Source organism: Pygoscelis adeliae, unplaced genomic scaffold, assembly GCF_000699105.1.
Source record: "Pygoscelis adeliae isolate BGI_AS28 unplaced genomic scaffold, ASM69910v1 Scaffold79, whole genome shotgun sequence".
In the NCBI taxonomy this organism is placed as follows: Eukaryota; Metazoa; Chordata; class Aves; order Sphenisciformes; family Spheniscidae; genus Pygoscelis; species Pygoscelis adeliae.
Window position 1 is genome coordinate 1520272 of NW_008825532.1, and position 21724 is coordinate 1541995.

General features: G+C 47.4%; 1 protein-coding gene across 1 annotated transcript in view; it reads left to right on the forward strand.

The window, feature by feature from the left end:
• Positions 1-21724, forward strand: part of GABRA3 (gamma-aminobutyric acid (GABA) A receptor, alpha 3) — a 61301-nt gene that overhangs the window by 1850 nt on the left and 37727 nt on the right. The window contains exon 2 of the mRNA XM_009331623.1: positions 2666-2787. Within this exon, the coding sequence (XP_009329898.1) occupies positions 2666-2787 (122 nt within the window). The remainder of the gene's footprint in view (positions 1-2665; positions 2788-21724) is intronic.

The following is a 21724-nucleotide window of genomic DNA, read 5'->3' on the forward strand; positions in this document are numbered from 1 at the left end:
CTGCCTGCACCGCGCTTTCCCTGGTGCCTACTGAGTGAATCCCATGCTGCTGCCATTGAAGTCAAAACCTCAAATGTCAAGCTAAGTAAAATGGCTTTGAAATTTGTAAATTCATTTTTCCCATCACTGCTGAGCCTCCGCCAGGAGTTCCTTCACAAAAATCTGTCCTCTTGCTCTTTATATTATGGGTAACTTTTAAAGATAGCTTATAAAACATTAATGAATGAGCTTTCATGAGCATGCTAGCTATTCATAAGTTATAGATGGTTATATACCCATCAGCAGACACTGGTACAGATTGCTTTTAACCATGACGTCTATTGAAAGCTGGTTCAATTGAAACCTCACTGATTACAGTAGGCATTTGTTAAATTCCTCAAAATTCTACTTACCTGCAAGGAGTTCAGCCATTTCAAATATTTCAAGTCCAGATGAAAAGCCAAAACCAGTGTTTTGATTCGAATGGGAAGTCTTAAAGGCTGTGATGCAGTCTGTAGTATCAGTGGTGTTTTGATGTTTCGGATCTGACAGGTTGCATTAGGGCTGGGACGGGTGTCTTCCCAACCACGCCTCACCCCCCATACCCTATGGGAACTGCAGTTTAAGCACTTTACTACCCTTGTTGGGCTCTTGTAGGCTGAGCTTCCTGGCTTGACCACTTTTCCCATGATAGCAGGTATTGCTTTGCTAAAAAACAGAGGCTAAGTGGCCTTGTGAGAAGTGGGATCCAATCCCTGGAGAAGTGAACCTCAACCACTTGAAATGCAATTTCCCAGAGTGTTTGGTCATTGATGCCAATGCAAATTAATGTCAAAATTGCCCAAAATTGAATATTTCAATTAGTTGCAGCATGCTGAATAGTATTGATTCAGCCTGACTCTAAAAATACCCATATCCTGTTCTCAGTTTTTCCTCTTTTGCTAGAAAATACTTTTTGCTTTTATCTTACAGAAGCTGGGTTTTCTGTTGGGAGAACATTTTGAGAGAAAACTCCAAGCCAGCTCTGCTACTTGTCATCCTACTTGACCCTTCACAGTGTATTTACAAATGGACCAGTAGTGTCAGGGGTAACTAGTCTAACCAGATGGGATGCAGCAGGATTAAGCTTTGAACTCCTTAAATGATACTCCTCTTTCTGTTTTGTTTTTTTTTCCCCCCAGTTACTTCCTGATGCATGCTTAAACCAGTGGCTGCACACATCAACTGGAGCAAGACAAAATGAGGCTGGGGATGAGAAGAAAAGGGGCAGATGTGTTAGAAAGCAACAGTTTAGGGCCTTCTCTTCCCCCAGCCTTGGGGAGTGGGACCCTGCTTCAGGGAGTCAGTCATAGGTGCTCTCCCTGGTAATTGCACCCAGGTCTTGCACCACCAGTGTCTCTAGCTTGCTGCATTCATGGTCGTCATCTGCTTCAGTGCTCCCCAGTCACTTATCTCTCCGGCTAGTGACACGGGCCTGATTTGCCAGTCGGGGCTGCCCTGCTCCTGAGGGGCTCCTGGTGCCACTGCTGAGGATCCCTCTGCTCCAGCAGCCTTTTCTCCCCCCTGCCTGGCTGGGCTTTCTCAGCTATCCCACTGCCTGTCTGTACCTCTTAATCTTTTTTGGCCTCATTGGTGTCTCTTTTATTTCCTCTTCCATTTTTCTTGCAATCTCTGCATGTCTATAGATTTTTCTTTTGGTTGTCTGTTACTTAATCTTCTGCCTTTCCATTTGTTTTGGTCCTAACAGCTATTTCTGCTGGGGAAAGCTGTGCTTGGAGCCACCGGTACTGTGTTGTCTGAAATCTCTTTTAGAGAGTTTCAGAAGGATTCGCAGGCTCCTTTTCCGTTGATTGAAAGGGAGACACAAAATGCAAATGTATTATTTGAGCCCCTTGGGCTTGCAAAACTGTATTGAAGATTTTGTTTGGTGAGATGAGCTTTGTTTGAGAAATTTACTACTTATTTTCTGCCCCAGGTGGAATAAAATGCCCTGAGGAAATAATCTTATTTGGGGGCTTCCAGGCTTCTTGTGTTGAGCAGAGATAGGAACATGAAAACTCATTTGGTTTTATAAACAGGGAAAGTTCAACAAACCACAGAAATGGTTCACAAAGAGGTTTTAATGATGGACTTGGGCTTCAAGCCTGCTTTACTGAATTCCTACTTTTCTGCCTCCATTCCCTCTTCCCAGGAGCAGAGAACTTGGAAATGGCTCGATATGGTAAATAACGCATCACTTTTTCCATGCTGCCTATAAGGAGATACTGGCATTTGAGTAACTGAGGTTCCCACAGCCTCTGTTCATAAAATGTCCTTTCTTAGGGGCAGGCGAGGGATGCTGGGGCAGGGGAAGGCTCCCTGAAAAATACAGGGCTCCTAAACAGCTACCCATGGTGCAGCTGGCCCTGAGCATGGAAAGGTGGGGAGAAGGCAGTGGGGATGCCTCAGCTTCCACAGCGAGGGCTGTGGTGGCAGAGGCCACTCTGCCCTGTGGGGAGTCTTGCAAGCACATCGCCTTATTAACAGGCATGCCCCATCCTGCAGGTCAGGGCCCACTGAACAGCAGCACAGGCTGTTCAGTGGATTAACCAACATCCCTTCATTTCTGGTAGGTGTTTAGAGCATGTAAAGAGTAGGTTTCTCTTCTGATGGTGTCTTTTCCTCTTTTTTTTTCCCCACATGCCAGGCTTTCTCAGAAGCATGTTTCAGATGTCGTCGATGACAGCAAAGATAACATCACCATTTTCACCCGCATCCTGGACAGGCTGTTGGACGGATACGACAACCGCCTGAGACCCGGACTTGGAGGTCAGTTGGGTGGACAGATGATGTTTTCCCCATCTGTGTAGCTTTAGAAATGAGAGGCTGCACAGATTACTTTTTAATAAGTCTGGTGCTGTCAGGAGGAGAGGCTGGTTCAGTGCCAGAGTCAGTCTGTTGCTGGTTTCCCAATTTTGAGTCTGTGCTATCTTGTTGTTTGATACTTTGTGAGATGAGAGGTGCAAGTCTGAGTGCTGTGGTCTTCTATGACATTACATTGATAAGCCTATAGGTGGAGCAAATATGATTAAACTTATTTCTGCTACTTTTATAGGCATTACTGTTTCAGAAATGATGATACTACCAGTTTGCAGGACCTTCAACTTGTGTTGGTGTTGCTTTTTAGTCAGTGAGCTTTGCTACACTCATGATTTAACCCCAGCTGGCACCTAAGCACCACACAGCTGCTTGCTTGCTCCCCCCCAGCTGGGATGGGGGAGAGAATCAGAAGAGTAAAAGTGAGAGAACTTGTGGGTTGAGATAAAGACAGTTTAATAGGTAAAGCAAAAGCCATGCATGCATGCAAAGCACAACAAGGAATTCATTCACTGCTTCCCATGGGCAGGCAGGTGTTCAGCCATCTCCAGGAAAGCAGGGCTCCATCATGTGTAACAGTGACTTGGGAAGACAAACACCATCACTGCGAATGTCCCCTCCTTCCTTCTTCCCCCAGCTTTATATGCTGAGCATGGCGTCATATGGTGTGGAATATCCCTGTGGTCAGTTGGGGTCAGCTGTCCTGGCTGTGTCACCTCCCAACTTCTCATGCACCCCCAGCCTACTCGCTGGTGGGACGATGTGAGGAGCAGAAAAGGCCTCACTTTTAATTACTGCTGAGCAGTAATTAAACACCCCTGTATTATCAACTGTTTCCAGCACAAATGCAAAACACAGCCCCATAGTAGCTACTATGAAGAATGTTAACTCTATCCCAACCAAGACCAGCATAGCTACAACAGAGCCTCTATCTTGACACCTTCTCAGTTATTTCCTATGTAGCTGTCATCTGGTAAGCTTTTCTCTGTGTGCTGGTCTGGGCACCGGGCAGTCAGCTGGGCTCTGCTGACTCCTGAGCTGCTTTTACCACTGCCATTATAGCTACTGCTGTTGAGTTTCTCTCCAAGCACATACAGATGTTTAAGGTGCTTTAGAAAGCAAAACCATGGTAGTCGCCTTCCCTCCCAATGCTTATGGCATATATTTAACATAATGGCAGGAGGCGGAAGCAATGGGGAGATGTGTGGGGAAGACAGACGTGAGCTTTCTTGGTGAGAAGAGGGAGACATGGACCTGTGTGGTTTCTTGCCACGGGGCATTGCTGTGGCAGAGAAGATGACTCCTCTCAGATGCCAGCAGCTGGGTGCCACGGGGGCCGCTGAGGTGATATCCCTGTGCTGAGCTCCTGCTTGGCTGCAAAGGTGTGCTGCTGGACCACGATTCCCACCCAAAGCTGGAGTCACTGTGTGCTCCCCCTTCCCTGAAGGTCCTGCTGACAAGGGAGGTTGGGAATGAGCTTTCCTGAGCTCTTGCATGCTTATGGGGGCTCCAGTGATATAGTACTAGCCTGGAATTGCACCTTCCATTCCTCAGAGCAGCCTCGTTGCCTCTTCCCAGCCCCATGTCCATGTCTGTGCCATGGCCCTCTGCCCTGGACCTGTCCAGGAGTACTTTGTTCATAAGGAGAGACCATGCAAAATCTGGGGAAGAAGGGTTTCTCCAGTGAGCATCCTCACCTCTGATGGGCTGCCATGCTGCCAGGACCCGGACAGGAAAGGGTTACTGTGTCTGCATAAGCCATCCATCAGTTTTATTGCTTTTGTTGCTTGTTTATTTCCCCCAGAATTAACTGCGGTCCCACTAATAGCTTTGCTTCCTCAAGTCTCCCCAGTGGCTGTATTGATTTAACTGAAACAAGTTCTGCAAGGGGACTGAGGGGGCATTTATGTTCACCGTAGGCTCGGTTGCAGACAACCCCGTGCAAAGTATTAACAAGAGGACTCCCAGGAGCCCCTTGCTGGAGAAGTTAAAACCTTTCTTGGAACATCTCTGCTCTGTTGCTTTAGATCCTTTAATAATGTGCTTAACATAATAAATTGCCTTTGAACCAGACATTGAATGTTTAAAGACTGCTTTCACCTCTGATTTCCCCTCATGGAGCACTCTTGCAGACCCAGATAGGAGGTTTTGACAAGGGCTACAGTTTTGGGGGGCTCTTGGCTGGCAATGAGTTGTCTTCAGTGTGTGTGTGTATGGGGCAGCCTGGTGAGTCAGGCTCTCCCCACTTTTAGCTGGACCTGTTTTCCCCAAGTCTGGGCTTTTATTCCTTGGAGGTCTGTCAGGGCTGCTATCAGGGAGACCATTAGAGGGAAAGACCTTTCCCACTGCCACTGGCGGCCAGAGAAGCAGAAATGGTCCTGCTGCAGACTCCAGACTTAGGGGTTAATCAAATAGCCTGGGGTGATAGTCAGCAAGAGATGGGCTCCTGCTGTCCAAGGTTATGTGAGATCTGTGAAAGGGATTGCTTTGCTTCAATTTAGCAGCTGGGCTGCTGGGTGATTCAGTGACTTATAAGGTACATTGGTTTTCCTGTGAGACAGCACTGGGCAGTCCCTGTAGACCCAGCACTGGATCTCCCTGTTTCCCTCAGGAATATCTTCCACTTGCTTTTCTGGAGATGTCAGGTGAGAGCATCCATTAGCACCATGCAGTCCTGCTTTGGTGTCTGTGGAAAGGGCAGATGCGGTGGTATTGTGCTTACGCACTGGCTAATGGGAAGATGGAGTGGCCTAAATTATGGGCAACCAGGAAGCAGGACACACAGGCTCCCTTCTTGGCTTTGGTTTCCCTGCTCTGTATGAGACAGATCCCTCTGAAAACACTGGGTTGGGATACGAAGGTCTGAGCAGGGTGCAGGACTGCAGCACCTCTCGGGGCTGTGCAGTGCTGCGTGTGCCTGGGCACCTGTCCCCCCGCGTTCAGCAGAGCTGTTTCCTTGTGTGCTGGGAACTGAGCAATGTTTGTTTAGGCTTTGGGAAAAGAGACTGTAAGCAACAGAGTGTTGATGTGGCGACTTCTCCCCTCAAGATAGCCTCTTTGTATTTATTTTCTTATCCCCTCTGTTTTCACCATCTGCTGCCACCCACTCTAATAGCTCCCATGCCAGAGCGCCTCTTCCTACCAGGATGCTGCAGACACAAACTGAAGCAAACCAGTGCTGAGGCTGCTCGGGAGTGCACGGCGCTGCAGAGCCAGGCTCCAGGTGACGGTGGTCCTGTGCCTTGCTGCTGCTTCTGCCCCCAGGAGGTGGCTCAGGACATCCTCTCCAGTGAGGAGTCCTTGCAGTCTTGACAGCACATAGAGGTTTGTGAGCATACTCCAGGCTAGCTTTGAAGAGGAAAGGTGTGGGGGGAAGGTGGCTGTCAGACCCCTCCTTCTACAGGAAAGCACTGGGGACATGACCGTTGGTGTCACAGAGAATTCTTCCATGACTGGTAAGAGATTTCTCCCTGTCTCTGCCAGGTGAGCTGGGGCTTGCTTGCTCTTAGGGACAGAGCTAAGTCTTTTGTTTGGCCCCATGACCACTGAAATACAGTCTGGGCTTGGGGAAGGGGTAGCTGCATAAATAGATTATGTTATAGGACTCAGAGTGGGGGATGAGAGGAAGGAACTGTCAGCAGATAACCTGTGTTTCCCCTGGGAAAACACAGGGCAGATTGGTTATTAAGTCAGAGGAACAGAAATGGACCCCAAGGAGATGGAGACATCTGTTGTCATGGCCAACTTTGCAGGATAAGAAAATCTTCCACCAAGAGAGTTTCTGTGGACAGTGCTGGCCTCCACTCCTGGTCTGGAGCTGTGCAATCATGCAGATCCTCTGCCCAGCCCCGTGGGGGCTGCGGTGAGGGGCATCTGTTCATAGCTCTCCAGTTCTCTTTGCTGGGGCGCCCTGCAGAGCTGGCATGCAGAGAGGCCTCAGTTTTAAACCTGGAGCTTGCCTTACTTGCAAGAGTAGGAGAGGAGAAGGAGGTAGAACTGGCTGACAAAGGGAGAGTCATTGTATACACAAAAAGAAAAGATGCTCAAGGAGTGGAATGTGAGTAATGGGACCATGAATGATCCTCCAAGAATGACTGCACAAAAATACCCTGTATATCCTTGTATATCCCTGTATATCACTGAAAAGTGATTGAAGTTCTGCAATCCTTACATGGCCAGTGTGATGTCCAGTACAGTTACCATGAGAGGGTACGTGGTGGTTGGGTTGTTTGAGGTTCAGTGATGGTTCCTGTGCAGCTGTACCTCCTGCAGCCTTATCTCCTAATTGATGAAGTTTGGGTCCATTGTGCTGCAACTGAAACACAACCATCTTACGAATGCCTGGGAAGAGGCAGGAGGGGAGGTTTCCAGATTTGCCCCAGTCTTTTCCTTGCTTACAGCCTTGGAAATCCTTTTAACGTGCTTTGGCAATACAAATACTTTACTGATCGGGGAGGAGGCAGGTGGGGCCTTTCCATAGCTGTTTGCAAAACAGGGTAGGGATTTATTCCAGCTCAGACAGAGACCGTCTGCTTCACGGGGGCTGGGGGTGTGTCTGAGGTGCTATTTGGTGTGAGGACGGGGAACCCAGAGGGCATCTGGAGCAGTGGTGGACAAAGTCGCTGTATCGGGGGTCAGGGGAAGCCTGCACTCCATAAAACTGTTGGCCTTTTCCAGGGGATGCCAAAGAGGAAAAGATTTTGCCCCAAGGAAGAGAAGGAGAGAGTAGGCTGTTCAGTTTTCTAAAAGATGGGCTGTAAACTTTCTAGATAAGCTAGTTTCTCCAATTGCAATTCAAAAGTAATTTGTAGCATGTTAAGCAGCTAGGCTAGGGTCGATCGGTGTTGTTGCTCCTGGATACAGCACCGCTTACAAGGTAACTCACAGTATTTCCTTGAAGCTTCTACCACGTGTCTCTGGAGTCCCTAAATGGCTGACTGGGCCTTGCTGAGGGAGCGGTGGCTGGCGAGCATCCCCCTGGTCTGTGTCTGCACGATGTGCTTCTGGACAGTTGAGTGTTAGGAGCCTACTGAAGTTTTCAGAGCATGGGGTTTACTGGGACCAGCAAACAGAGTAACTGTTAGTCCAGTAACGACTAAAGCAATGCAATTCCCTAGGCAGAACAAAGCACTTGGCCCCTTTGGTTTCTTCCTTGGGGACAGGGCATGGTGCCCATTCCTTGTCCTCAGGGTTGGCAGCAAGTGGGTCCCATCCAGGCAGAGGGGAAGACCCAGTTTGTACCCTCACAACTGGGTATGTCCGGAGAGTGAAAGCAACCCAAGCTTGTAGCTGCCTCCTCTTCCTGATCTCCACTGGGTTGCTCTTTGTGGCTTGGTGTCAGCATGTGCCTGCCCACATTGGGCTCGAGCAGGTTTTGGTGCGGTCAGGCTCTGCTGCTTGCAGGACTCAAATCAGGGGTGCCCGACATGGGCCTATGGTGTCTTTTTATCTGGTCTTACTATGTCAGGTCTGCCCTTCTAATGGTTTTGATCTGTAGCCACCTGTTAATATTTATCCTGCTGATGTATTCCCTTTATTCTTTTGTAAGTGAAGCGCACATCAGTTGGAGTTTTTCCTTCTTTTCTTTCTGTGGTGCAATGTTTCTTCCTGCTTTTTTAATGACGGTGTAGTTTGGCAGGATGGCTTCTGAGCAAGTGAGAAACATCTGTATCTGTCTTGCCACCTGTATTTCACTGATTCAAGTGCTGATGGCCAAGAGGTTTTGGACTTAGGTTCAGAGCGGCTCCCTTTATGTTGAGACATTCCCGTGAGATGCTTGGTGTGTTACACCTCAGTGCATCTGTCATTTTGTCCTGACCTCCTGCAGGTAAGGGCTCGACTGTTATTATGTGAGCATTAAGGCAGAGGGGCTGAAATAGTCAGAATAATTAAATTATAGAACTGCCTTCTCTCAAAAGTACAAGTGCTCTTCAAGCGGAAAGAGTTAGGACTTATCTGCCTGGCAAGATCCAAGAAGAAATCTGTTTGCAGTGAGAGTAACCTATAACAGTAGTAGAAATTGTTAAATTGTCCAGATTGAAGTTCAGAGAACTTTTATTTCCTAAAATCTGGATGAAATATTGAAATTGTCCTTTTCTTCTGCAGATAGGTTGCAAGGCCCTGGGGAAGGGACTCTGGGTGCATGTAAAGTCGCAGCATGCAGCAGCCCAGCTTTCGGGTGCTCAGTGGCGGGCAGAGGGGTGGAGGCAGGGCTGTTCTTGCTCCCTTGGCAGAAGCATCGGGCACTGCCTGTCACTGTGGGGACACCTGAGCGGTGGTGGCAGAGTCCCACTGCAGTGCCACTCCCCATTGCAGCAGAGCTGGTCCCCAGGTGTCCAGGGAGGCCAGACTCAGTCTGGCCTTGAGCTCTTCGGCAGTTTTTTCACCTGTGCATGATGAAGCTGCATGTAGTATGTCATAAACATTATCTAGATCTACTGTTTGTGCAAGAGAAACATTAGATGACAAACCCAGTGGTCCTTTGTGGTTTGTTATGATTTCCAGGGTTTCAGGACTGTTTAATCTGTTTTTCTGTCTTAATATTCCACCTCTCCCAACTTCTCATTTCTTCTCTCTGATCTCACTTCATGCCTTGTATTGATTACTCCGGGGAAGAATTTGATCCTTTCCTAGAAAAAATTCATGTCTTATCTCAGACTTTTGTCTTTGTCTGAGATTCCTTGATGAGTTTTAATTTGAAGCTGAGGTATTGCCTGAACAGCATTTTCTTCTATTTACCTTTCTGGGCAACGGGGACCCTGCTCTGTCTTGTCGAACTTCTGAAGTTAAGATCTATGAACAAATTAAAGGTTGTCTTCCCCTGGGGTGCAGCTCTCCAAAGGCAGCTTTGCCATGGATTTGCACAGCCCCAATGCTCTCCTCTCTCTCGCAGAAATCCCAGTTGTGCTGCTGTTTAAACCCACGGCATACAGGGAGAGGGAGCTCTGTGTGAAAAGGCATGCACACATCAGAAGGCAAGTGAGGAATACGGGCTTGACAGCTATGCCTAAGGGTGAAAGTCTTCTCTTAAATAAGTTATGAACTTGCTTAGGGCAACAAGCATGTATCAAAGCTTCAGGGATATCACAAACACTCCGGTGGGGTCAGAAACCCATTCTGAAAAGAGATTAATAGCTTTTGGTGTGAAATGGCACCTGTGCTTCAGGTCAGCACTGGGTGCTTTGGAGGCATCTCACAGCTGCCTTTACCCCTGCAGTGCCATGGGAGGGAGTGGACCACCACGGCAGGTCCCTGCCCAACTATCCTCTCCATGGGGCAGTCATGTGGCCAAAGTCGATCACCAGCGATGAGGCTGTCCTTGGGCCGCCCGCTCCTGGGCTCTCCAGAGGGGCCACAACCAAGCCCCCAGGCTGCCGGGGTTGTGGAGGAGAAGGTGTTTCTCATGCTATTTTGGGTGCCTTTTTTTAGACGGTGCCTTCGTGTGCTGTGTGTGGTTCCAATGAGGAGCCTGCCCCAAGCTGCTAACCCCTCCATATAGCCACACATGTGGGCAAGAAGTAAGATTTTTCCCAAAGGGTGAGAAATTTTTCTGGGAAAGTGAATCCATTTGGAGGAATTTTTATGCTAGTAATTTGTACTGGAATAACATCTCAGAGCTTCAGTGCTAGATCAGACACCTGCAGTGAACCAGTGCGAATGTTGGGCAGCTGATCCCTGCCTGAGGGGAAGCTGGTGGGTGCGTGTTGGAGACAGGATGATGCTATTTCTTTATAATGATTTTGGAAGGGGGGAGCTGATGTTTAAGCATGTTGAACATGTGTTAGATGGTTTTAAGAACATTAGTAGATGATGTTATAGAAGGCTATAAACTGCTTGCAAGGATGTCTTTATTGATCTGTTGGACTATGGCAGCTACTAATTTATTAGAATTTCCATTCGTTTAGTCCCATGTAAAGGATTCATAATGTGTCTTTATGGATTGTGAAATAAGATTTTTTCTTATTAGGTATTATAGAGTTTAAAAACAACTTTAATTTGTTTATTCTGGGAAGCTGGTGGTGAAACAACTGGTCAAATATTGAGGAAACAGAAGTTATTTTATTCGTTGAGCTAGAGGATAAAATGTTTGCAGCAGTTCGTGTACCTATACAGAGGCACTGATTATGTCTGATGAGGCAAAGTCATTGATCATGTTGGTGGTGAATTTCAGCCTGGTTCCATCTGGAAGAAGCAATCAAATCACATCTACATAGGCCCCTTGTGGTGGGGGGATTAATGCTGCTGATTCAGACCTGTTAACTTGTTAATGCCATTTCATTTATTTAAGGGTTATTGTTTGATTAAATAAAAATATTGGAGTGTTCGTGAGGCTCTGGAAGATGCATGGGGCTTTGGGGAGTGAGTTGCTGCAAGACTACGAGGCTAAACTGTGCAGGGTCCCTTAACCAAATACTGTTAAAAGTCCGAGTGAAATTCTCACCCCGTTGCAGTAAATGGCAAAACTCTCACTGAGTCTGGTGGGGCAGGAATTTCTTGTAATGATTTCTTTGTCTATGTGTACTAACCTGTAGCTTAATTTAAAGATCTGCCTCTGAAGGACACATAGCTAATGTTTATTAAAAAAAAAAAAGTCTTTGTGGAGTACTGGCAATTGTGAGCATAGAGTATAGCCTAGAGAGAGTTTTTAATCTGCAATTTGCATTGTGAGAAAAGGACACCCCATTCACTTTACCTTCTGGAAGAACATAATTCAAACCAAAGTGATGAGAACAACAGGCATGGAAAAAGCATTTTTTTTTTTTCCCCCCCAAAACCTGCTGGAAAATCCTACTGATGACAAAGTTCAGACTGAATCAGTGGGTGGAATGATTCATGACTGGAGTGCAGTAAATTGTGTCTGAAAATTCAAGACACTACTTCAACCTTGCAAAAGTCATTTCAGATGCCTCTTTTTTTGGAAGGATCAGTTCTGATACAAGAAACTTTGTCAAGGAAAGGATCTGATGACCATTAAAAAAAACCCTAACAAAACAAACACGGCAATTTGCAAAGGGGAAGGTGGCAGAGGCTCTGCACAAAGCTTACTGCACCCATCTGAATTCTTGTTGAGGAAGTTGTTTGTATCCATACAGGCCAGATCAGATTTTTTGCAGTCCTGCATTCCTACTTACTCACCTGAAGACATGTCTCCTGGAGAGCTGTGGATGTCACTTTAGCCAGTTAAGGCCACTGTCCTGGAAAAAAAACAAAGATGCAAACTCTTCTTTCCACAAGTTGTGTTTTCTGTAAAGGGTCTATGCACAGGTGGGAATTGAATTACAGGCTTTTGTGCTTGAAAGATTAGAGCCTGTCCCTTTGGAGAGATGCACCTGGTCTCGCCTGAGAATTTGAAAAAGCCTTTTCCTAGAAAAGGGCACTGTCTGCTTGCATGAGGAAGGGTTAAAGAACAAAAGCATGAAATCTTATTTCTTCTTTCCTGATCAATCTAGCCATCATTATGAGAGAAGCTTTCTGATAGCTTCTCTTTGTCATGTAACGTTAATACCATTAAGTCCACTTTGGCAAGGAAATTGATGTATAATTAATTTGCAAATCAGGAAAGTGGATGTGATTTTTATACAAAAGAGAAGGTCTTTAACTTCAGAAGGCATTGTGTGGGCATGGCCATGCTGCAGATAGGACCTCTCCTCTCTGGCCAAGCAGGAGTCCCTCCTCAAGCATCCCCCTCCCAGTGGTGGTGTTGGGACCCTGAGGTCCCAGGCTGGGCTGGTTCCCCCATGTGCCCTGCTCTGTGCACACACCTTCAGTGAGTCCCAGTTTGCTGCCAGCCAGAAAAAGGACTGAATCTAACAAATAAGAGGGGAATCAGGTGGGGCAGGGGTGAGGTTAGGAGTATGCAAGTGCCTCTGAATACCTGTGGAGCAAGTTGGCTGAGCCAGGTGAAAGTATCTTTAAGCCTCTGCGTCCATCCACTGTTCTTTTTTTTTTTTAAAGCCTTAGCTCTATTAGAATTATTATTATTTTGATGCAGTATGCATTAAAAAGGGAAAATAAAAAAACCCCAAACTCTATCTGAACTGATTTGTTCCCAGAAAGATGTTTAATTTTGTATGTATAATTGAAAGGGGCTAAATATAGCTGTATTAATATTTATGGGTCTTATGTTGGAGTCAATACAAGAGTTGCTGTTCAAGGCAATTAAGCTTTACCTTTTCACATCTAGGAATTCAGCATTTAGAGATGACATTAGTTGTGTGACCTGCTTCCAAGAGAGAAAATACTAAAAGCATGCCATTATCTGTCAAATATCATACCCTGTATTTAATGCTGTTTGCTGAGAGGCAGTTTGTCTCCAGCAAGGGTGATCCCTCAGAAGCAGGACTACTGTCTTAATAGGGGGAAAATTGAAGAAATCAGTAGGCTCAGAGGCTTGCAGGAGAACTGTCCCCGCAGCCGATGCTGTGTTTTGGGAGGAACTGAGTGACTAGACTCTCACGGCATGAGAAAGTGGGCATTGCCCACCTCTGCTGCATCGGTAGCTGCTGGGGATGAGGGGAAAATGATTATGGTGGCACTTCACAGACTCCATTCGTCTTCATACCACCTCCACCCTGGAGCTGGGGCATGGGAAACATGACCCTCAGTAGCTCGTGTGTGGAGGCCCATGGGGCAGGGAGGGCTGTTTGCACCCTATTCCTGGGCTTGGGCTATCTGTGCATGTCTGCGGGGCCAGTCACAACCTTCATGTCATTAAAGCACAGGGAAAGCAAATCCTGTCCAGAGATCTGAGCTTCTGTAGGGAGCGTGTACGTGGGGAATTAGGTTGAGGCTGTAACGATGAAAACAAGTCAGTTTGTGTTAATAACAAAGGCAAAATGATGATGCGCTTGATTTCTAAAGCACTGCCTTTCAAGAGAAGGGTATCACTAGGGTAACATGACGAGAGTCCTGGCAGTGGTTGAATTGGCCTGCATTGCCACTTTTCGGAAGCTGCAGCTCCTCACTGCTCCAGTTAACAAAGAAGCTGTTAGACGCTGTAAAATCTCTCACTGATAAGGACTGTCTGAATCCTGCCTTTCTACTAAATTTGGTCAATGTGACAGATTTTTCCTTTCTTCCATCTGGACTCTAATAACTGCCTTTGAGAAGGAGGACTTCAGTAAGGAGCCTCAGTCACGGCTGCTCTGCAGCCTCCTCAGGGAGCGAGGGGTTAACCTGCCCTCCCCAGGGCAGATGCTCACAGCCAGGGCTGCGGATGGAGGTTGTCTCGGGGTGAGCTTGGTGCTCATCCCTTCTCCTAGGACTCGTGCCCCACAAATTTTGAAGATTTGTGTGGGTGTTTCGGTTCTTTCACTGGTGCATTGTATATTTTGGTAGCTGGAAGCCTTTTAACCCCTTTCAGTAAGCATCAGGGAATACATTTTCCGATGGCTTTCATTAGCCTTTGCTGTTGGAGCACAATAGCTGCTTAAACAGGGAGGGAAAAGCGGAAATCAAATGGCACACCCATGGAGGTAGAAATGGTGGCCATGCTCTTAGTGGTTGGAAATGAGTTTTCAACTCCAAATGGCCCTTCTGAATTCAGCCTTGGCTCTGGGGATTCGCACCAGGTGACGCTGACCACAGCAGACCCATATTACCCGTTACGGATGACAACATCTTTGTCAAAAGGTGTTGGCTTGATAGCAAAGGATTGTTCCTTGGTATGCCTGAGAGCAAGCTAGCACAGGGCTGAGTCCCACCGCATCTCTATTCCCCAACAAGGGCAAGCCAAGTTATATATTAAGGAACAAGGAAATTGCACCAGTTAAATTTAAAAAAACTCATTTAGCTAAAGCAGCACAAGCCCCCATGAATATTTATCTGATGTTATGGAAGCATGTGGACTCCCACCTACTTTATTAAATTGATTTTCAATAAAAATGCCAGTGTAAGATGTTTGATTAATGGCTGGGGGGGCGGTACAATTAATGTGAAGTCTGGAGGCAGGGAGAAGTGTCCCCTGAGCCCATGTATCCCTGCTGGAGGCTGGGCTAAGAAAATGTTTCTAAACTTCTCTGAGGGACGACAGCAATGTTTATCCATGTGGTTTCCATGATGGGGTGAACAGCAGCTGCGTTGTGCTGCTGTTTGGCTGGTGCATGGTTTTGCTGAGGGCTGATGTCCTGACCTTGAAGCCAGTGTGCAGCTTTTGCTCCCAGTGCTCTGCCTTTTCCTCTGCTTTTCATGCCCCTCCAAGAAGGCTGCACCTGAGAATTAAGCACAGCAGCAAGCTTCAGCAATCATGTTGGGTTTGAGTGAGGCTCCCTGGGCCTTTGCGTTTAAACATGCCTGGGATTAGCTCCATCAGCCTCCAGATCCGCTCAGCTCCTATCAATTTACCTGCTTGGATTTGTCTCCTGAAGGAAGGCAATTTGAAGCTGTAATGTTACAGCTCTAATAGAGAGCTCTAGCGCAGTTTCCCACAGGGACCCCCGCCAGGGTTGGCACCACCTCTTTCTGATGAGCTGTCAGGAGGTCGGGTGGGAGATGCTGAGCACAGTGCAAGTGAGGGTTGCGGGTGCTGCGGTACCTGGGGCACTGCTGAGCCAGGGAGTGTGAAAATCCCTGTGGGGTGAGGGGGGCCTCCCTGCCCCTGGAGGGCAGCGGGGCTGGGGGCTGCCTGCGCAGCCTGAAATAGAAACTTTCCCTGGGGGTCTTGAGAAAAATCTTTGGAAGATGCTGTGGACAGGATGTTGCATCTCACTTTCTCTGCAGGGGGTTTCTGAGCCAGAGGCGTAGGTTTTTCAGATGTGATGGTTAGGTGAGGACTACACAGGAGCAGAGGCGGGTGGCATGCCTCTGTGCGGCAGTGAAGGCAGTGTGTTAGGCAGGGAGGCGGGTCTGTCTCAGCATCCCTCAGCTCCGCACCCATGGAGCCCAGAGAGGTACCGCAACACTGTGAACTGCTGCAACAGGCGTGCCTGAGTGGCACCAGGTAACCAAGACCTGGGGCACGAATCCTTCCCCCAGCTAGTGTAGGAGCCCCATGCACAGGCTCCTGCGCTGAGGAGCAGGATCAGCACTCTGATGTGCTCACACCTTCCCAGAGGGCATGTGGTGCCCAGCAGGCTATGGCCGGATGGCACAGGGAGAGCAGCTGGGGGCAGAGATGGTGCAGATGCTCCTGATGCTGCCCTCTGAGGCTGAGAGGTTCTTGTAGTGGTCTCTATTTTGCAGTACTTTGGGTTTTTCTCTGCATGTAAACATATAATGAAGCCCATGATGGCTCTCTGCCTGCAGGAGAGGAAGGGGTCCCCAGGCAGCACCTGTACCAGCAGGCAGTGAACGGGTGCAGATACTTTCAGCATGTGCTGAGTTGGTTGGGCACTCCCCTGTTGCGCTTGCATTACTGGGGAGCTGGGCTGAGACTGGGCATGGGGGAGAGTGAAGGGAACAGAAAGGAATGGGGGGAAAAAAAAAGGGAGCAGGTGCTAGCTAACACATATGTGGCAGAAAGAGGGGAGAGTTCTGGTTGAAAACAGAAGCTGAGAAAATGCAGATTGGCAGCCAGCATATTTCTGGAGACAGCTTTCTTCTCTGTAGCCTGTGAGTCGCCTAAGAAACATGTCAATAAAGCACACTCGCAGGCACTGTCTCTAATAAATATATATTTGAGAGGCATTTCTTCAAAACTTCTGCTAGGAGATGTCTAATTCTGAAGGGATGGCATGAAAAATGGCATCTCCAGTGGAAGCAGAGAGTTGCCATGGGAACTGGAACGCTTTGAATGCACGTCGCTAAAACAAGAAAACATCCCCAGCAAAGGAAATTAAAAATTACATCTGGAGGCATATGCCCTCTGCTTGTCTCTGATGGGAGTATCGGAGTATTATGCAGCATATCGTAATTCGTGTAGTGGGAAGAACTGAAAATTCGGTATTTGTTGCTGAATTTTTGTGAGTAACTGATAAAAAGCCTTCCTTTCTGCGGGACAGACAATGCTGGTGTCTGAACAGTGCTGGGGCAGGGAAGATTTAGAGCCGTAATGGCATTTCCTCTGAAAGGAGGAAAATCCTTTTATCCCCCTTGCTCACTTGGGGATAAAACAATAGTCCAAGTGCACAAATAAGACTGTCTTGCTGCGTGTGGATCACTCTGCTGCTCCCAGCGTTTGCCAGCCCCACTTGCCGGCCAAGGACTTTCCTGGCAGGCACAGGGAAGCCAGGCGAGAGGGGATGTGATGGAGGGACACGGCGTGTGTCCAAGGACTTATCTTGTGCTTTAGAGACTCTCTGTTTATCCTTGCAAGTATGGGACAGCAAACACAGGAGGAGTTATTTCCACATGGCAGAAGTGGACTCGCAGTCTGTGCTGTCTAATGCATTTCTTGGTGCATTGGCAGCAGCGTGCACAGAGGTAACATGGGGAGCTAGGTGAGCCCAGGTGGCGAGGAGAGCTTGCCATGCTGTGCAACACGACTCCAGCATCAGAGGAAATGCTAAATTGACCAGTGCAAGGCAATGTGAATTAAATAAATTTATTTGTATGATGTATTGGTATTGCTGAAAACAAAATGAGCAGTGACCATACAGCCCAGTGACCCATGCATGACGGGGGAGAGACAGCTCAGTGGAGACCTTGGCTCTGCGCACAGCTCAGCAGTCACACAGGCAAAGATAACATTGGGGTGCATAAGGAAGGAAAAGTATTTGTCTGCATTGCCCTGGGGGTGGTGGTGAGGATGCCAGAAGCGTCACTGGAGGCACACCATCGCAGGAGCTGATTAAGTTCTCCCGCTGAAGGAAATGCCAGCCAGGAGCTAATGGAGGAGGAGATAAGGGAACCAGAGTGCAAATTACTGTGTTGCTCCCTGCTATGGTTTTCTTGTATCTTGTCTCAGTACCTGGCATTGGCCTCAGGGGACAGGCTTGAGAATTAAATGGACTCTTCCTCTCAGCTATACAACAAGCCCCAGGAGCCACTTTCTTTTACTTTTTTTCTTTTTTGCACACTACAGTCCATCATTTGGTCTGGCAATCCTCAGCCTGCAGAGCAACCTGGAACAAGATATAGCCAGAGGCATGGGAAGGCAGTGCTGAGGCTAGAAGGCAGATGGGGAAACTGAAGCACAGCAGAACTGCATCGCATGCTCAGTGCCATAGTGCAGATTAGCACCAATGGTAGGGTTGGAGCTCAGAGCTCAGCCTGCAAACCCCACACACTTGATTGAGACATCTTGTTTATTCTTTCTTCCTCTGCAATGACATAAAATTAATGCAATGCAGTGTGTGTCTCATTTGATTTTTCTTGCATTTCCCTGCTTGCTTTCTGGCTTTCCAATCTTTCCAGTCATTTTCTACATATCAATAATTATCAGGTTAGAAATAGCAGTTTTGTATTGCACCCTTGTGCTTATCTTTTTCCTTGGGATCTGCCTTGAGCTCTGATGAATTACAGAGCTCAGTAATTGCTTTACAAATGCTAAGGATTTTACTGGCACTGATCTGAAGTTTTTGCAGCTCCTCTTCAAGTGAGTGGCCTGTTGGGAGGTGGTGATTTCTGTTAAAGACAGACTTGTTGAGAATAAGTTAATGAAAGGTTCAGTGTTTTTAGGAAAGAACGTAAGCGATAACCTGCTGGGGCCAGTCTGCAAGCTCCCTTATGGAGAAGTTTCAGAGGTGCACCATGTCCATGCAGGTTCTGGATAAGCCTGGTCTAACGGCTGACTCTGCCAGCTAAGTTATACACGTGTGAAGGGATAAGCAAAGGCAGCAGCCCTGTGGCTGCTTTGTTCTGGTGCCTTATCTCTCCTGTGTATGTGCAACTTCAGCCACAGTACTGGGTCACAGGACCTGCTGCAGTCTTTCCCTGTTCACCAAGATCCCTTGATGTGGTCAACAAGAACATTGTCATTGACCCCTAAAGAGGGAAATTAACTGAAGATGTGGTCAGGAAGGCAGGCCCAAAACGAAACGCAGGTGTTTTGCAGGTAACATGGAGAGGTTTGCCCTAATGCTGAAGTACCAGTCTGGCATTTTTTGCCCTCATCTCATTGCTTCCTCCAGTGCATACAGCCATGCAGGCACCCTGCAGGACTGTGATCAGCAAAATTCTCCTGGCTTTGGTTTCATTAGGGCCACAGCCACATGTACCAGCTGGCAACACAGCATTGTCTGAATGCTCTTCCCCTGTCCACTGGGACTGGCAGGGATTCCCTTCCCCGAGCACCTGTGACTTAGCCATCAAGGACAGACTTCAATACTGAATATGTTAAATTATGCATGCTAACTTATATTCACACATTTTCTCATTGTATTTATAATATATAACATGTTTATGTAGCATCTCTTCCATTACCACAGAGTCTCAAAGCACTGTAGAACCTCTAAAAGCATGCTCATACATACATATTCCTCCTCTGTCTTCATAGCATCTGAGGGTGTCCTAAGTCCTTAAAATAGTAACTACAGTAGCTTTGTTCATTCCGTCTTTTCTGTCCGTAGCAAAAATAGCTCAACTAATTTGTAGTCTCTGTAGTCTGTATGTGTGAGAATGAGGGGTGTGTGTAAAACCTCCGTGACTGCACATCCTCTAGCAGTTGCTGCTTCTGACTCTCTCTTCTATCTGTCTCTCTCTTCCATTCTGCCTGGACTTCGTTTATCAGTAACTTGCACCATGTCCTGATTCCAACCTCTGGATGTGTATTTTACATCACTTAGCGCAGTAATAAGAATATATGCATGTGCATGCCTGCATGGGGCAATGAAGGAACTCTAAATTAAACTACATGAGCCAAATGCATAGTTCTGTTGAGTCTTGTGGTAGTTTTTTTGCCTAGGCTCCTAATGCAGTAAGTCTTATTACACCTTTCTTTCTGCCTTTTGTCTTCTAAGGGCTTTTGAGCCTGTTGGCTGATCTGAACAAAACTTGACAGAAAGGTAGATATCTCAGAGATTTTAAGTCCCTGCAAGATTTGTGGAATTATGCAGCTGAGTGGAAAAAGACCCAAAGTAGAGAAAGGTTACTGCATGGGATCAGCTGCTGTTAGGCATCAGAAAAACAGGCAGGAAAAGCTAATCTGTGGGAAAGCAAGATTTGTTGGCTCTGCTACTGATACAGTAGCATCTCTCCCAGGCTGTCTAACCTGCATCCCCCACTCTTGGTAAATATGAGAAAATGCCTTTCTCCATGGGAGGGTGTGAAATTCCTATAGCACGTTCTACAGCAGTATGTGGACTTACCCACTGCACCAGGTATGCCTAAAGCCCCCTTATCCGTTGCGTGTTGAGACAAAGGGAAAGTGTAGCATGCTCTGTGCAGGGAGTTCAGACCAGAAAACTGGGCTACCCTGTGCTGTTATTCATGTGGAAGTGCTAGGGAGGGAGTGCAGTTTCTCACCCAAAAAGGACAAGCAGATGCCCTGTGTGCCTCTCAGCGTTGTGCTGGGACACAGGCTGCCTGCTCACTGGGAAGCAAGGAGGAACAAGGTGTGCCTGACTCCTCTGCTTTCAGCAGTAGTTATGCCTTGATCCAAACTCTGTAGCTAATGTGTTACGTAGGCGTGGAGAGAGCTCAGACCCGGGTCAGAGCCATGAGCCCATGTATAGTGCATTTGGAGACTACTTAGGGATTTCTGTTCCAAGAACTGAGCTGATCTTCCCTATGTAACCCAAGGAGTTTGTGTCCTGGGTGGCTTATGCCCCAGGGATCACCTGGGAATTAGATGTCCATCTAGGCATTACGGTGTGCCATAAATCCTAGACAAGCCTTGCTCAAGTGGTAACTGGGTCAATTCATGGTCCTGCATCTTGTTCCTGCAGCGAATGCTGAATGCAGCCATGTTAGAAAGCTGCGTATGCAGCATGCTGTGTGAGACAGGGAATAAATCTCTTCATTGCACCAGCTCTCTCCTGGCCCTGCTAAGAAAGAGAGCCAGGGCAGCGGGCTGTCTCTTTGGGGGTTTGACAGGCATCATTTCACTTCATCTAGGCTGAAAAATTAAGCACATGTAATTGTAGACCATGCTGATCTCTCTCATCATGTGTGAGTGGTTATGCTGTTGGCTGTCTCTTGAGAGAGCCCCTGAAATTCTTCTGAACTGTGCTGAAATTCTCCCCCTGTGCTGAAATATCCAAGCTGGGGGGAGAAAGGAGAGAGAGCACAGCTGGAAATGATACCACATGCGTATCTGCGTTTACAGATTTGATGACTTCTTTCTAGTCTGGCTGGAGGACATGCAATTGTAGACACTGATGTGCCATCACACCAGAGGGAAGGTAGTGGTTCATCACTGCGGCTCACAGAGCAGCTCCTTGGGAGCTGGCTGTACAGTAAATGCTGGCAGTCCCAGGGGATTCAAGCAGCAGTGGTGGGTGATAAGCCAACCCCTGTGAAAAGATGCCTCGGCACCCCAGTATGGGAGGGGGAGGCTTGATGCTTTCATGGAGAGCAGCAGATAGCCTTGTTTCCTGCATAAATGTGATGCTTTTTTGATCATAACTGTAGAAGTCACTGGGAGTGTAACTGAGGGGGTCAGATCTGTTACACAGACTGAGTTATTTCAGCTTTACGAGTGTGACAGGGAGAGCAATTCTGTAAGCAAGCAAATAGCCGAGCAAAACTGCATTAGACAAATAGTTCATGACACATAGGCAGAGCTAGATACAGATCTGATCCAAAGGTCTCGTTGGCAATCCCCTGCAGGCTTTTACTCACCCCTGCTTTTGCTGAGATAAGACATTTGTTTCAGACATTTATATTGTTTCTTTCCTTGCTGTGTGGTTTATTCTGCGGAGCACAGATTTCCCAGTGCTCAGTCCTTGGCTGACCCCACTTTGCAGTGGATAGAGCGTCCCATCATCTTTAACTGTGTTGTCAGGCCAGCCTTCATCCATGGGACCCTGGTCATCCTCATCTCTATGTTCACTAGAGAGAGGCAGATGCTATC